Source organism: Lepidochelys kempii, chromosome 12 (assembly GCF_965140285.1).
Source record: "Lepidochelys kempii isolate rLepKem1 chromosome 12, rLepKem1.hap1, whole genome shotgun sequence".
Taxonomy (NCBI): Eukaryota; Metazoa; Chordata; order Testudines; family Cheloniidae; genus Lepidochelys; species Lepidochelys kempii.
The window spans coordinates 9,997,108-10,012,402 of record NC_136391.1 but is presented as its reverse complement, the minus strand read 5'-3'; the positions used below and the strand labels follow the sequence as shown (position 1 = coordinate 10,012,402).

Here is a 15,295-nt window from a genome sequence, read left to right as displayed (position 1 = left end):
AGGTTGTATTCTAGCCAAGCTGAAGGAAATAGATGATATGGTGCATCCTTTATATCCTGACTTTCAGAGAGGAGCTCCAGGTAGCATTTGTTGATGAATGAATACTTCAGGGCAGGAAACCTTTGTTAGATAGCAGGTGATCCTTAAACAGAGGTCAATAGCAGTGACTTGGAGGAAGCCATATTCTGAGGATTCTACCTTGGGAAGGTTCCCTTCAGAGAAGGATGTAAGGATGCATCAGATCTGGGCCCTGTAGTCAAACCAGAAATAAAACCATTAAGAGCAGGATGAGGAAGACACGCCCTTCCTTCTTCCCTTCCCTCCAACGTTTTACTTCCTGGCAATGTCCCTTTCAGTATGGTTGCATAACCCAAAGCACTTTCACTCCAGCTCTCTTTTCTCTCTCACACACATTGTTCCTGATGTGGTTGCAGCTGCAGGTGGCAGTCTGTCACTGAGGAGGAGACAGCATGGCACACAGCTAACTGTAACCAAGAAGGCACCTGCTCTCTGATCAGGACTCAGAGAGGAAGCCACACATTCTGAGGAATGTCCCCCTTGTTTCCCCCAACTATTTCATGATGACCTATCTGCGAAGGTGCGCAGTCACATGACTCAGACTTGGTCAGCGTGTATCTGATAGCCTTGGAAACTGGGTGGAGGAGACGAAGTTTGGCGATCCAAAGCCTCCACTTCTGGAACCCTTGTATTTCTTTTGTGTATTTGTTGTCCATGGGTGATATTCAGTCCTGTACGGAGGGCTGCCAGAAACACTGTGCACCATCTGTGCCTTCAAAATAGGCTTGCATGGACACACTGGCGCAGAGGGCCAATTACACCCCATCTAACTTCCTGGACAACATAAGACTTAGATACACACACGCTCTCTCTCCCTGCCAGCTTCAGTCTCCACTAACACTTGTACCATTGTATGCAGATCCTTTTCTCTTTATTTAGCTTGTAACTCTGACTCTTCATGAGCGGCTTTTCATTAGCGCAAACAAACAGATATTAATGACAGCCGAATGGCAGTGCCAGTGAGATTCTTTCTCACAGAACGAAGTGGTGCAACCCCATGATTGCTGTGAGAGCGCATTTTGATTAGCATTTAAGTCAAGGAGTTGCTAGTAATTAAACATTGCCACCATTAGTGGGGAAGAGGTGGGGTTGCTTGTTGAACTGTTGATATTATTGCTGGAGTGTGGGACTCCTGGCAGGAAGGATTTCTGCAGTGATGAGCGGGGTCAATAGTCTCAAACTGCAAAGTGCTAAGTGCTAGTAGTAACCATGACCTGTGACTAATGTTGACTGCTCTGGAGTCTGAAAAGGAGTGAGCTTTCCACAGCTGAATTGTTTACCAGCCCGTTGGAATGCAGCAGGATCTTCCCCTAAAGCCAAGGCTGCAGCTGCTACTGGAAAATATGCTGCCTCCCAAAATGGCTTCCCTTTTACTCCTCATCCTCCTAGAAAAGGGAGGGTTGATTTCTCATTACATCTAAAGCTGTTCAGATGTAAACTGCCAGTTCCCGGTTTCAAGGGAAATTCCTGGCACACTCAGCCTGTGAGGGGAATGTAGGGGGGCCACCTGGAGAAAATGTATGGCTGATTCATGTGCAAGGCTCAGGGTTGCCTTGCCCTGGTGCTGGAACAATTTTTGTAGCGGGCATGCTGAAGGCAGAAACCCTGTATTTGGGTTGTTGTTACTACGTCAAGCCAGGGGGTGCAGGAACGCCCCTAGGTCCAGCACCTGTACTGTCCTGAGTCAATGTCCAGAACAATCACTAATATTACTTGAAGGTGTGATATAGGGCGGTCTTTTACCTGACTGATTTCCCAGCAGTGATCCTGGTAAATTCAGTGTCTGAGGGATGCAGTGATTGGGTATCCTGGATAGCGCTGGCAGACCTCTACAGGAAAAAGTACATATCCAGCCTTCCTCCCTGGTCTACCCTTAAAATTCAGATTGACCTAGCTATGTCATTCAGGGCTGTGAAAAACGTCATGTCCTGAGCGCTGTAGTTTGGTTGATCTAACCCCCAGTGTACATGCAGTTAGGTTGATGGCAGAATTCTTCCGTTGACCTGGTTACTGCCTCTCAGAGAGGTGGATTAACTAGATTGATGGAAAAACCCTTTCCGTCAGTGTAGGAAGTGTCTGTGCTACGGAGCTGCAGCTGTGCCCATGTAGCACTTTCAGTGTAGACGTGCCCTCTGAAAAGGTGCAGTACAAGAAGCACCAGTGCAAACTTCTCCTCCTGCTGCCCCATTGAACTGCCTCCCCTTGACCTGAATAAACCACCTCTCGAGGTGAAGGTAGTTCCGTCTATAATGGCTATTCAGTCCTTAGCATCTCTGAGCAGTGCAACTTCTGGGATGAGCAGTGCAGAAAGGAAGAAGTTTTTAAGGCCCGGCTTGACAAAGCCCTGGCTGGGATTTGGCCTGGGATTTAGTTGGGGTTGGTTCTGCTTTAAGCAGGGGGTTGGACTAGATGACCTCCTGAGGTCTCTTCCAACCCCGATAGTCTATGGTTCTATGAAGATCTCCTTTGGGTGTACTAGGAACCCCTCCTCTTTGCTCCCTCTAGTTCTGCTGGATATCTTCTGTCCTTGCAATGCCCTTTGAATTTTAACAGCACATGCCAGTGCAGAACAGTCACAGATATAACAATATATCACAGATAGAATGAGTCGTGGAACACCTGGGCCCTGCTTTAAAAATGCCACAATGGCTTGTTATGAAAAAATAAAACAAAAAATGTGTAGAATTTTTCATCCTGATTATTTCCAGCCCAGTGGCTTAAAGAAAGTTACATAAGCAGAAAGACAAGGTCAGGGAATTAATATCTTTTACCAATTTTAAAGTTGGTCTGGTAAAGATACTATCTCCCCCACTTTGTCTCTCTAATACTCTGAGAGCAACATGGCTACAACAACACTGCATACATTAAATAAACAGAAACATTTTAAAGAAGCCTATATTCCTATATCTGTGAACACCTGCGGCCTGCCTTTCAGACATGGCAGTTATACCATACTTGCTGTATCCTAAATTACGTAAGCGGAATTCACAGCAGGGCTCTATGGAGTTAGTGTACTCTAGGGCTTGGGCAACATTACATGTATGTTGATATCAAATAAAAAACCCAAACATCAGAAAAGTTATAGCTTAAGTCTGAGCCAAAGGTTCAATCCAGTTGTGGCCTCTGGACCATTGGAACAGATGGACTATGCCATATGGAAGATGGGAGCTTGGAATGGGGAGATGTACCATCAAGTGGTTTGAAATAAGGATCAGGTTATGAAGTGCTCCACAGAATGATCATATAGTTGAGGGTGGGGGGACCTCAAATTTAGTCTAATTAAATGAATATAGGACAGGATCCTCAGGACTTCCATTGGATAGCTACATTACACACTTGGTGTAGTGGAGACTGCAGGAAGACATGGCTTGGGGAAAGTGTTCATATCAATACTGGATTTAATCAGTCCCCTTGTGTTGTCATAACAACTTAAGGCAGCTCTGTAAGTAATGTTCATCTTGACAATATTTTTAGAAATTTGGTTGTCAAGGCAACAGAATGCAGTTTTCGAATGCCCCGCGGCTGGTTTTTCTACCATTGCTTTTATTCACTTTTTTTTATTCGCAAAGAGCAAGGCTGACTCCTGTATCACGTACTAGGAAGCAACAGGGGAAACTGGATGAACTGATGATATAATGCCTGCATTTCGATGGGCTCTTCCTTGTTGTCTTTTACTCTGTACATTTCTGATGCCTTAACTTGGGGAAGTGAAGGTGTTGGAGGAGAGAAACTCTGTTTCTTCTTCCTGTTTCCCTTATTTTTCGCTCCGTTCTTAAGGCGTTATTTTGATGCCACTATTTCCCCTCAGTCTGGAAGGACTGCCCAGGTTTCTTTCGAGCTCTGAAGTTAGGTGCTCTTTAACTGGCTGGAGAGCTCAATGTACAGTCTTGAGAAGATTAACCATTGGAACAAACTACCAAGGGAAAGGATGGATTCTTCATCCCTTGAAGTCTTCAGATCAAGACTGAATGCTTTTCTGGAAGATATAATTTAGTCAGATTCAAATTAGTTGGCTCAATAAAGAAGTAACTGGTACAGTTCTCTGGCCTGTGTTATTCAGGAGATCAGATTAGATGATCTCTAATCTGCCGTTGCACATACTGCTACCCAATTTGCACATTTGCAGGTGCAAATGCAGGTTTTGTGCACACAAAATGAGAGTGTATAAATATGGAGGATGGGTTGAGGCAAGCTAAGGATTTGGCCTGGGGTTAAAACTGTGTGCAAACTATAGACCTACCTGACTTAGATCTTCTTATTACTGAGTGTCATATCAAATTAGCTGCATTGTACATTCACCCATCTGTAATAGCTGATATCTATCCATGCTCATTGCATAGACTATCTAAAATCAGATTCTGTTCTGTTCCAGACACAGCAAAGCAGTGTAAATAGGAACCTTAATGTGGCTGGTCTGTAAACCAAACTTTACTAAAACACAGTAGCCTTCCATATCTAAAGTCACCCAGTATCTTTCTCACTCTCTCTTATTCTATTACCAAGATAGTGCTTGTTAAGTGATGAATTGAAGGCTGAATTGATGAAGAATGATGCTGACTTGCTGCAGTCATGCCCCTAAAGCCTGCCTGCCTCTTTCAGATAACCCTACAGACCCAGAGAATCCTCTGAGATGCAGGTTTCAGAGTAGCAGCCGTGTTAGTTTGTATCCGTAAAAAGAAAAGGAGTACTTGTGGCACCTTAGAGACTAACAAATTTATTAGAGCATAAGCTTTCGTGAGCTACAGCTCATTTCATCATGCATACAGTGGAAAATCTAGTGGGGAGATTTTATATACACAGAGAACACGAAACAATAGGTGTTACCATACAGACTGTAACAAGAGTGATCAGAAAAGGTGAGCTATTACCAGCAGGAGAGAGGGGGTGGGGAGGACCTTTTGTAGTGATAATCAAGGTGTGCCATTTCCAGCAGTTTACAAGAACAGTAGGAGGGAAAATAAATAAGGGGAAATAGTTTTACTTTGTGTAATGACACATCCACTCCCAGTCTCTATTCAAGCCTAAGTTAATTGTATCCAATTTGCAAATTAATTCCAATTCAGCAGTCTCTCGTTGGAGTCTGTTTTTGAAGTTTTTTTGTTGAAGAATTGCAACTTTTAAGTCTGTAATCGAGTGACCAAAGAGATTGAAGTGTTCTCCGACTGGTTTTTGAATGTTACAATTCTTGACGTCTGATTTGTGTCCATTTATTCTTTTACGTAGAGACTGTCCAGTTTGGCCAATGTACATGGCAGAGGGGCATTGCTGGCCCATGATGGCATATATCACATTGGTAGATGCGCAGGTGAATGAGCCTCTGATAGTGTGGCTGATGTGATTAGGCCCTATGATGGTGTCCCCTGAATAGATATGTGGGCACAGTTGGCAACGGGCTTTGTTGCAAGGATAGGTTCCTGGGTTAGTGGTTCTGTTGTGTGGTGTGTGGTTGTTGGTGAGCATTTGCTTCAGGTTGGGGGGCTGTCTGTAAGCAAGGACTGGCCTGTCTCCCAAGATCTGTGAGAGTGATGGGTCATCCTTCAGGATAGGTTGTAGACCCGTGATAATGTCTCTTTGGTCACTCAATTACAGACCTAAAAATGGCAATTCTTCAATAAAAAAACTTCAGAAACAGACTCCTACAAGAGACTGCTGAATTGGAATTAATTTGCAAACTGGATATAATTAACTTAGGCTTCAATAAAGACTGGGAGTGGATGTGTCGTTACACAAAGGAAAACTATTTCCCTTTATTTATTTCCCCTCCTACTGTTCTTGTAAACTGCTGGAAATGGCCCACCTTGATTATCACTACTAAAGGTTCTCCCCCCCCCCTCCCCGCCTGCTCTCCTGCTGGTAATAGCTCACCTTTCCTGATCACTCTCATTACAGTGTGTATGGTAACACCCATTGTTTCATGTTCTCTGTGTATACAAAAATCTCCCCACTATATTTTCCACTGTATGCATCCGAGGAAGTGAGCTGTAGCTCATGAAAGCTTATGCTCTAATAAATGTGTTAGTCTCTAAGGTGCCACAAGTCCTCCTGTTCTTTTTTCTCTGAGATGCAGCTTCTTATCTGAAAAGTCTTCAAACACCCCTTCTTTTAAAGCACCTCATGTACCTATTACAGCTTAAACCAACCGAAGGCCAGAGGAGAAATAAATGTAAGGCTTCTTTGCACACACCACTTGCACTTCTGTTGATTCAGTATGTGCCAGGTTTGCCTCGTTGATTGGTTGGTTTGGTTGACAAAGCAAGGACGCTTCAGGGGGAAAGGGGTTGTATGTGGGATCCTGGAAAGAAGGGCTGCTCTGAGCTGTGCCCTGGTATCCCAAGTCATGGCTCAAGAAAATTCAGCTCAAGGTGACTTTGCTGTTCAGCAAGTGACATTTTGAGTTATACAATAAGAGCCCCATTGGAAGGTCTGCACAGTGAAGAAACTTCCTTGCGTTAACTGACTTCAGTATCTCTGTTCAGTGTGCTAGGAAGGGATTAAAAATGCCAATCACACACTGATACATAAAACCCACTGCAGCCTGGGATAATGCTATGTAGGCATTCCTCTGGCTTCAGAGACTTTAAAGATCTGGTAGTTCTCCTAGCAAGAGGAGACACCTGTGAATAGGGTTGTATCCACCTCACTTCCCAATGCCCCTATTCCCACAGTACCAGATATATTTGGGATAACTTAACCCACTACTGTACATACATATGCTGCAATACATAATGTATCTCTGATTTTAATTTTGTAATGTTGGTTGATATTATGCAGTAATACATCATGTTGGCAAACAGCACTGACTGCATTTTCAAATCTCACCATATCTACAGGCCATTAATAAAAGAGGTTACGGGAAAAAATCAATTCCTTCTTTATTGATCTTAGACTGTATAGATGCGTGAAGGGTCCTAACTTTCTTTCATATGAGAAATCTCTAATTCAGGACACCAGTTAAGCACACAGCTGAGGGATCATTTAGAGACAAGATCAGTTGCTTTCATTCAGGGTTCAGACTGGGGTGCATGGGGGAAAGAGGGAACAGTGAAGGTGACCTAATTTAAATGTTGTGTAAGATGCACATTGCACAAGGCAGCAGTGCGTGAGGAACACCTGTTGTTGTTGGATTCCTGCCTAGTTCTATATCAATATATACATCACATATGTGGCGATTATGTTTGGGTGGTAAATTGCATTTATCATGCACCTTTCACGTCCTCACCTGCCCTCTGCCCATTGAGCCAACTGCTGCTAATGTTTCAAGGCTTAGTCACCATTTTATCTGAAATCAGCCTACCACAGAAATGGTCCCTTGAGTCTCCCGAATGTGACATTTCCCTCCTACATTTACAGTGGCCACATCCAACATTGGGAGACTATCCAGTCTTGCATATGCGCTTTTAAGGGCTTAGATCTCCTGACCCTTTGGAGATAGAAAAGGGAGGTTTTATACCATTTGAAAGGGGAGATCCCCAGCAACTCAATGTGGGATGCAGGAGAACACATTGCCAGCCTTGATGCACTCTTGGTAGACAAACAGACTCAAGACACGACACAGTGCAATAGTTTAGCCAAGGGAAGGTGTGCAGAGATTGTTAGTGAGGAGGGCAAGGTGCTCAAAATTCCTGGAAGAAGTAGGTTTCAATGGGGAGGCTTTATGTGACTTTATATTGAGAGAGGGGGCCTTAGGCACCAATCACAGGTGCTTAACTTTATTGGCATAAGTTGTCCTGTTGGAAGCACAGTAGTAAAGTTAAACAAATGCATAAGGGTTAGCTGGGCCAGGGCCTCAAGCAGCAGCATGACTGAAGTTGTGGAGCGGAGGGTGAGAGATGGAGAGGGAAGGAGGGAGGAGCATACACAGCGAATAGGGCAGGAGGTAGAAATGAAAGCAGGGATGATGCCAGTGGCAAGTTTGTGCAGGGTCTTGCAGGCTAGAATGAGGAGCTGGAGTTATTGAATGCAGTACAGCACAAGAAGCAATGTTAACTGCCTTCCCCAGCTGATGTGTCGTCTGCACTCTCGATTCCTGTCTTATTTTCTCCTCTCCTAGATAAGGCAATGAATATCAATTCTCTCTGCTGCCCTCGAAGGACAAACGATGTGCTCAGAAGTTTGGTCCCACCACAAAAAATAAAAACACTCTAATGTCCAAATCTGTGTTTGCAACTTGCAAACATGCAGCCCCGACATTGGTCTCAAACCAGCTGATTGCACATTGGATTTTTCAGATTCAGAAGCTTAGAGAGTTGGATGGCTGTCACTGGCAGATAACATTATGTGCAATGTCTCTCTGTACGCTGCCTTTTGTGCAGATCACTGGGAAAATGACTTCCACAGCTCACATTGGGGAAATGTTTTTGGAAGTGCTAAATGGCCCTAGGTGTTGAAAGTGATAGATAAAAGACACAAGAAGGGTTCCATTGCTTACACTCCTGCTTTAAATGCTCCATTAGTATTCATGGTATTAAGGTGATAAAATAATTTCATAACTTTGGGTTTTAAGATGAGTTGAACTAATTTGTTCAGCTTGTTATTGTGAGCTAACAGTGTGTGCATGCAGATTTACTTTTGATGGTGTGACATGATGGTTCAGAGATATGGAGCCTTGTACTTCTGTATGGTAGAAATCTAACCCTTATTGGTTGTGACTAGGAAGTCAGCTGTTTGGTCCCTATCAAGTGAATTGTGGCAGGGTGTGTAGCTATTCTCTAGGAGACAAGTGACCACATCGTAGGAGAGGCTAAAAATAATATAGTAATATCTGGGCCTTATCTAGTGCTTTTCATCTGTAGATCTCAAAGCACTTTATAAAGGAGAGCCCTATCATTATCCCCATTTTACAGATGGGGAAACTGAGGCACTGAGAGAAGAAAGTGGCTTTCCCACGGTCACCCAGTAAACCAGTGGCTGAGGTGGGAATTAAACACAGTTCTCTTGAGTCCTAACCATCAGCCCACGCTGCCTCCAGCCCATGTCAGCACTTACACAACCCAGTGTAACTACTCTTCTGTGAATACATGGCGAACTTTCCTCTCCAAGTCTGTCCATCTTCATTATAACAATGCAAAAGATCATAGATTCCAAGGCCAGAGGGAACCACTGTGATCATCTAACCTGCCCTCCTGTTTAGCATAGGTCATAAAACTTCCCCAAAACAATTCCTACGGCAGAGGCCCTGCCTAGGTCACCATCCCTGGATGCTAGGGCTATAGGTTAGATAGCCATGTGTGTAGACTGTTGTTTTTAAATCCTTCTTTCTCTTAGTTCTTTGTTTTTACTGTGAGAATAAGCAATGCTGTACTTTTAAGAAGGCTGTTTGGCTGTATACACCACTGGTCACCGACTCTCGCAGGGAAGGACTGCGGATGCTGAACCCAGTCAGACCTGCTGGTTAAGTATAGTTGATATACAGGGTGTTGTAGCCCCTGGCTTTGGCTAAGAGTGGGGGAACTGTGAAATTCCAGTCCAGGAGAGGTAAAGAACACCTGAACAGGGCAGCTAACCTTGCAACCCTGATAGAGACCGTTACCGTTCATTTTTCCTTGTTTATTGCAATTATAATGGTGTTTGTATTTTCTGCACTTTTTTCAGACTCTCTGGTTTGACCTGCACCAGAGACTGTCAGACAGCGAAAGCACAGCTTGCACAGTGAGTACGCACAAATGGGATCGGTCCCTGCAAATATGAACGCCTCTGTTTGCATATGCAAATATGAATGCATGCATGAGCATATTTGCATGTCACACTCGGCCTCTTCCTGCTAAAGCTGTGGCTCTAAAGGTGAGCTTAAACCAAGAGGAAAGTCTCTTCTTCTGGACCCCTTTGGGGGGTTACTGTGTCATGTGATGTCACTCTTCAGCAAGACGAAGCATTGGCTCAGAAATACCACCTGTTATCTGTTTTTCTTCGCATGAAAACTTTAAGTTAGCTCAGTGGTTCTCAAACTTTTGTACTGGTGACCCCTTTCACACAGCAAGCCTCTGAGTGCGACCCTCCCTTATAAATTAAAAACACTTTTTAATATATTTAACTCCATTATAAATGCTGGAGGCAAAGTGGGGTTTGGGGTGGAGGCTGACAGCTTGCGACCCCCCCCATGAAATAACCTCGTGACTCCCCGAAGGAGAACCCCAGTTTGAGAACCCCGAGTTAGCTGTAAACGGGCAAAGCTTTCTTTTCCAACAACTCCACACTTACGAGTTGTGAAGGGGGATTCCCACTTCTCTTTATTTTCAGGATTTCTCAGAGAAGCAAACATTAACCTTTTCTGGAAATCAATAGCGTGATTAACTGTATCAAATGAAGTTGCTCATTAACATTTCCTTGAATCAGCAGTGCTGTTTCTATAGCACTGTGAATTTAAGCAAATGGATCCTTCCATGGGAAAAAATGGATTATTTAGAATTCCTGAAATGATTTCATGATTGAATTGGGAAATGACAATTAAACATTTGCATCCTGAAGAGCTTCGTGGACCTCTTTTGCCGTAGTTAACTTCATGGCACTAATTGTTTTCTGTTTTCAAGACAAATATAGATTTGCACCTTTTCTGTGTCTGCAGCAGCAGATGAATGAAAGTCCATCAGTAGAGACTATACAGTACATCACATTGCAAAATATGGCTGTTTTGTCACAGGTTGTTTTGTGTGCTAAGGTAGGACGCTAACCAATCCTACCACTGTCAAAACCTTGTTATCAGAAACTGCTGCCATTCAGCTTGTGCCATGAAAGAATGGGCTCTAGACAGTATGCAGAAGGAGACTTTGTCTTTAGAAAGGGAACTCGTCTGGGAGAATAAATACACCTCATGGCTAGATGCTGTGGGTTTGTTTTTCCGTATGCTTGTCACTACTGCGGTGTTTTTGTGCATTGATACCAACATCAACAGTAGTTGTGTGAGCAAAGAAATGATTTGAATGTCACTTCTTTTTCGGCTTATTGACCATCTGTGAGTAGGTTGTAGATTCTCCAATTTATTAGTTTTTTGGATGCCATTGGTACCTAGCTCTTTGCTGTGGGTTTTTTTTATTGTTGTTTTTTTTCACTTGAGGGGTTCCTCACTATTACTCAACATTCAAAATATGAACTGTGCTGCTTAGTCATGACTGGTGATGTACTTCTAGGGTGACCAGATAGCAACTATGAAAAAACGGGACAGGGAGTTATAGGCGCCTATATAAGAAAAAGTCCCCAAAACAGGACTGTCCCTTTAAAAACAGGACATCTGGTCACCCTACATACTTCACTTGCCATTGTGTTTATTTCGTGATTGGATAATCATGGAAGCCTTCTGAGCATAATTGTTTATGTTTGCAAATGTAGAACTCTGTTTTCACAAATACTCAGACAGGCAACTTTAAAATTTGTTTCCCACGCCCATATGTGCCAGAACAGCTTCGAGGGTCAGGACTTCAGGGCTGAGGCTGTCTCTTACTGTGTGTTTGTACAGGACCCAACACAGTGGCATGCAGATCTAATAATATTTGTTTGCATAAAATGAACCAAAAGAGGTTGTGAAAATGGCTGAAGGGAAATTTATTTTAAAATGTGAACAAAAATTCCCATAAAATGTTTTGCACTATTTGCTCAGCTCTGCTACATCGTGCATTGCAAACCACTTGTCTTTTTTTTAAAACGTGCAGATGATAAAAATGCAGCAGTCTGCTGCATTCTGGCTGAGGAGCATGGCGAAAATAAGCCCATGCATTTACTTATTAGTAACTAAGATGGACTTGAACCAAACCGAAGCCAGAGTTTGGGTTCAGATCCAAGCTTTGTGGTTTGGATCCATTTGTAGTTAATACTCAAAAGCAGAGCAGGGGCCTGGCTAGAAGCTTCCAGTGATGCTGGAAGACTCCCAAGGCTTAGAGAGATCTGCAGTTCATGTGTGGGATTTATGATGTTACTGGAGAGAGACTTTTTCACATTGGCAAAGGTATGAAAGTTAGGGGGTCAATGTGGTGCTGAGAGAGAGCTCTGGGGAGGAGCTCACACTGCCAGGAAGACACTACAAAATCCACAGCCTGCCAGGGGTGTGGTTAAAAGAACAAGATTGTGGCTGGAGAGCCTCTGCACTCCAGCCATTCCTAGTTCCAGGAATGGTCCCTCAGGGCTCTGAGCTACTATTTGGTTGCCAGTAGGCACCAAAATCCACCGTATGTCCACTGAGATCTCCCCATTACTGCATGGGTTGGGATAGGTCATCCTCCTCCCAGGACAGTCTGGCTCGCTGTGGCTAGGGAGGCATCATCCTGCCTCCCTCCAAATTTCATGGAAAGAGGAGGGAGATAATGTGGAGATGAGAGCGGTATAAGAACCTGTATAGAATAGCATAGACTGCATTAACTTTTTCTGTGCCCTTCCCACCTTACCTTTCACACTGGTAAGTCCTCCTTTAACAGAGGCACCTGAGGACAGCAGGGATTCCCTGCATGGCACCTCTTCAAAATTAAGTGAAAATCCAAGATAATGAGAAGTTATGCTTACGGTGAGAACAAAGCCCTATGACATTTTATGTAGCCCATTATCACAGTGCCGGAGAAATGGACAGAGCACATCTGGACAAGCACATACCGGTGCGGTCTAATCAACAGATTGGCAGCCAGTCTAAAGAGCCACAGTTTAAATATTGGCTTTCCCGTTTGATTTAAGTTGCTTGTCAGAGTTGGAGCAATTGCTGTCTTCATGTGCCCTCACCTCGACATCCTGTCTAATGAAGGGCCGGGCATTTATCCTGTGCATCGCAAGCCCACCACTTCAGGGCTTGGCGTGGTCGGACTCTAAGGGACAAAGGAATACAAATGGAGATACTTCATGAACTGGGCAAGTTTCAAGTTTGCTTTAGGGAAAAACAGCCTGAAAGTCTGGGATCATCTGTCCTTATCCTCTATCAACCTGCAACAGCGGAGAAGCGTTCCTCAAATACTGATTCATGGTCCTTGTTAAGTCAGAGCACTGACCGCAGGGACTTGTTAAAAACATTAAAAATGGTGGTGTCCTGATATAACACACAGTGTTTTGTGACAAGAGTATGCTTATCACCCTGGAGAAAGACCAGGAAAATAGCTCACGCAGTGTACTGTGTTTGGGATATCTGTGGCAATTTCGAAAGAGGGCTGATGTATCAAACGTCTATGAAGCTGCCAGAAGCTGGGAATGAGCGACAGGGGATGGATCACTTGACAACTACTTGTTCATTCCCTCTGGGGCACCTGGCATTGGCCACTGTCAGAAGACAGTATACGGGCTAGATGGATCTTTGGTCTGACTCAGTATGGCCGTTCTTATGTTATGTTCTATCTGGAAACCTTTGCTTTCCTCCAAAGAACGCAGACAAAAAAAGGATTTTTTTTCTTTTACTTTGTGCAGATTTAGCATGTGAAACTCATTGGCAGCTGACATAATTGAGGCTAAGAGTTTGCTGGGATTCAAGAAAGGACTGGATGTTTATATGGCTAATGAGAACATCCACAGTTACATTAGACAGGATCTGAATGTATTTTGTTTTAAAGGTAGAAGGCCTATAAACCTTCATGCTTCTAGGTTCTAAGTGAAGGGTGTTAGGAAGAATCTTCCCTTTGAATAGATTTTTCCATATTTGTAGTATGAGGTTTCTTTCACCTTCCTCTGAAGCGTTGAGTCTCTAGAACTAGAGACTTGATACTGAATAGAACCACCACTCATCTGAAGCAGTCTGGCAGTTTCTGTGGTCTTTTACAAAGCTTGCATGTCTTCTAAAGATTTCGCTCCATTGGGTTAGCAGTGCAGCATTGAAATGGACTCGAACAAGCCTTTCTCCTTTGAAACGACTCCTGCTTGTGTCCGGGGTGTGAATGACACTGCTGCTAGTGGTTCACACCTCTGTGCATGGAAAAATGACATTGAAGATGATTTTTCTCCATATCTTTCTTTGCTCATAATTACCAGTGGAGCCTAGAATCCAATTATCCCGTAATGGTTGGCAGTCCTTCTTATGGATTTGAATAGGCCTTTCTTCTTTCCCTCAAGGCTCTTGCAGTCATTTTTCTATTGTCAGAGGAGTGTGATGTAAGTAGGAAGGTGCATTGATCACAGTTATTTTAATTAAAACAGAAAAATGAAGTGGAAACTGCCTCTCTTAAGCTGTTGCTTGGAATCCCATAAGCCCACAGAACAGTTTTATTGTAAAAAGAAAAGGAGTACTTGTGGCACCTTAGAGACTAACCAATCTTAGCCAGGATTTTAAAAAGCAGGCTCTATCTTCGGCATTTCGAATGCACCATCCATCTCAGCGGTACCCTAGTTAGGAATCAGGAAGGCACCCAGATAAATTTTCTTTTTTTGTTATATGTTTAGTTTCTCATCCAGATTCGGATTTCTAAGGGAATAAATATTAAATGAAATTGACAGCTCTCTTTCTCCACATGTGAAATCCCAACCCAGATTTGACCCTTATTTCATATTTGTATTACAGCAGAGCTTTTGGGGGCAGGGACTAACTTTTTGTTCTGTATTTGAAATTGATTGGAATAGCTATTGCAGAATAGCTCCCTGCATGGATACTCTTATTCCTGAATGAGCATCCGTGTGGGGCGTTATTCCAGAATAGCCATAAGCATTTTAAATTCACACCTTACCTTTTTCCAAAATAGTTTCTCCTTGAAGACAAGCCCGTTTAACCTTGAGGGCAAGTGTGGAGTGTTACAGCAATCATAGTGAACATTCAATTCCCTGAAATAGAGATGCTCTAGTACATGAGCTCTCTGATCTAGAGGCGGCCTGTGGCTGTCTAACTGGAAACCGAAGTGGCATTTCTTGGAAACTAATGCACTGCAAACAGATATATGTTGATGTATCTTTGCTATGAGCTGGGGATGTTGCTGTGGTGATGTCTGCCAGTCTTTGGACCCCAGGCCTTGCTCATAGAACATTATAAAGCATTGCATTGGGGTTGCCAATGTAAAACAATTACAGTGAGCTGTTTAGGAGAGAAGGGAGCAGTCCTGGGGCAGAGCCAGAATGAAAGGCAGGATAAAATAAGCAACGTGACACCGAGTCAGACTGTCATGTTGCTGAATGAACCTTCGTGCACTGCTCGTTCTGGGCCCAGTGATAGTGGTTTCGTGGCAATATGGAGGTGAAGGTGCCACACACCAGCCAGCAGAATCGAGGAACATCAGAGAGACGTTCCACTCGGGGGTGGGGGAGGGAGTGCTTTATGCTAGGCCAGACAGCTGCT

General features: G+C 43.6%; 1 protein-coding gene across 11 annotated transcripts in view; it reads left to right on the top strand.

Moving 5' to 3' along the window:
• NECAB2 (N-terminal EF-hand calcium binding protein 2) overlaps window positions 1–15,295 on the top strand; it is a 368,324-nt gene that overhangs the window by 332,801 nt on the left and 20,228 nt on the right. For all 11 annotated transcript variants that reach the window (XM_073307521.1, XM_073307523.1, XM_073307524.1 and 8 more), the window contains one exon: window positions 9,670–9,726. In XM_073307521.1, the coding sequence (XP_073163622.1) occupies window positions 9,670–9,726 (57 nt within the window). The remainder of the gene's footprint in view (window positions 1–9,669; window positions 9,727–15,295) is intronic.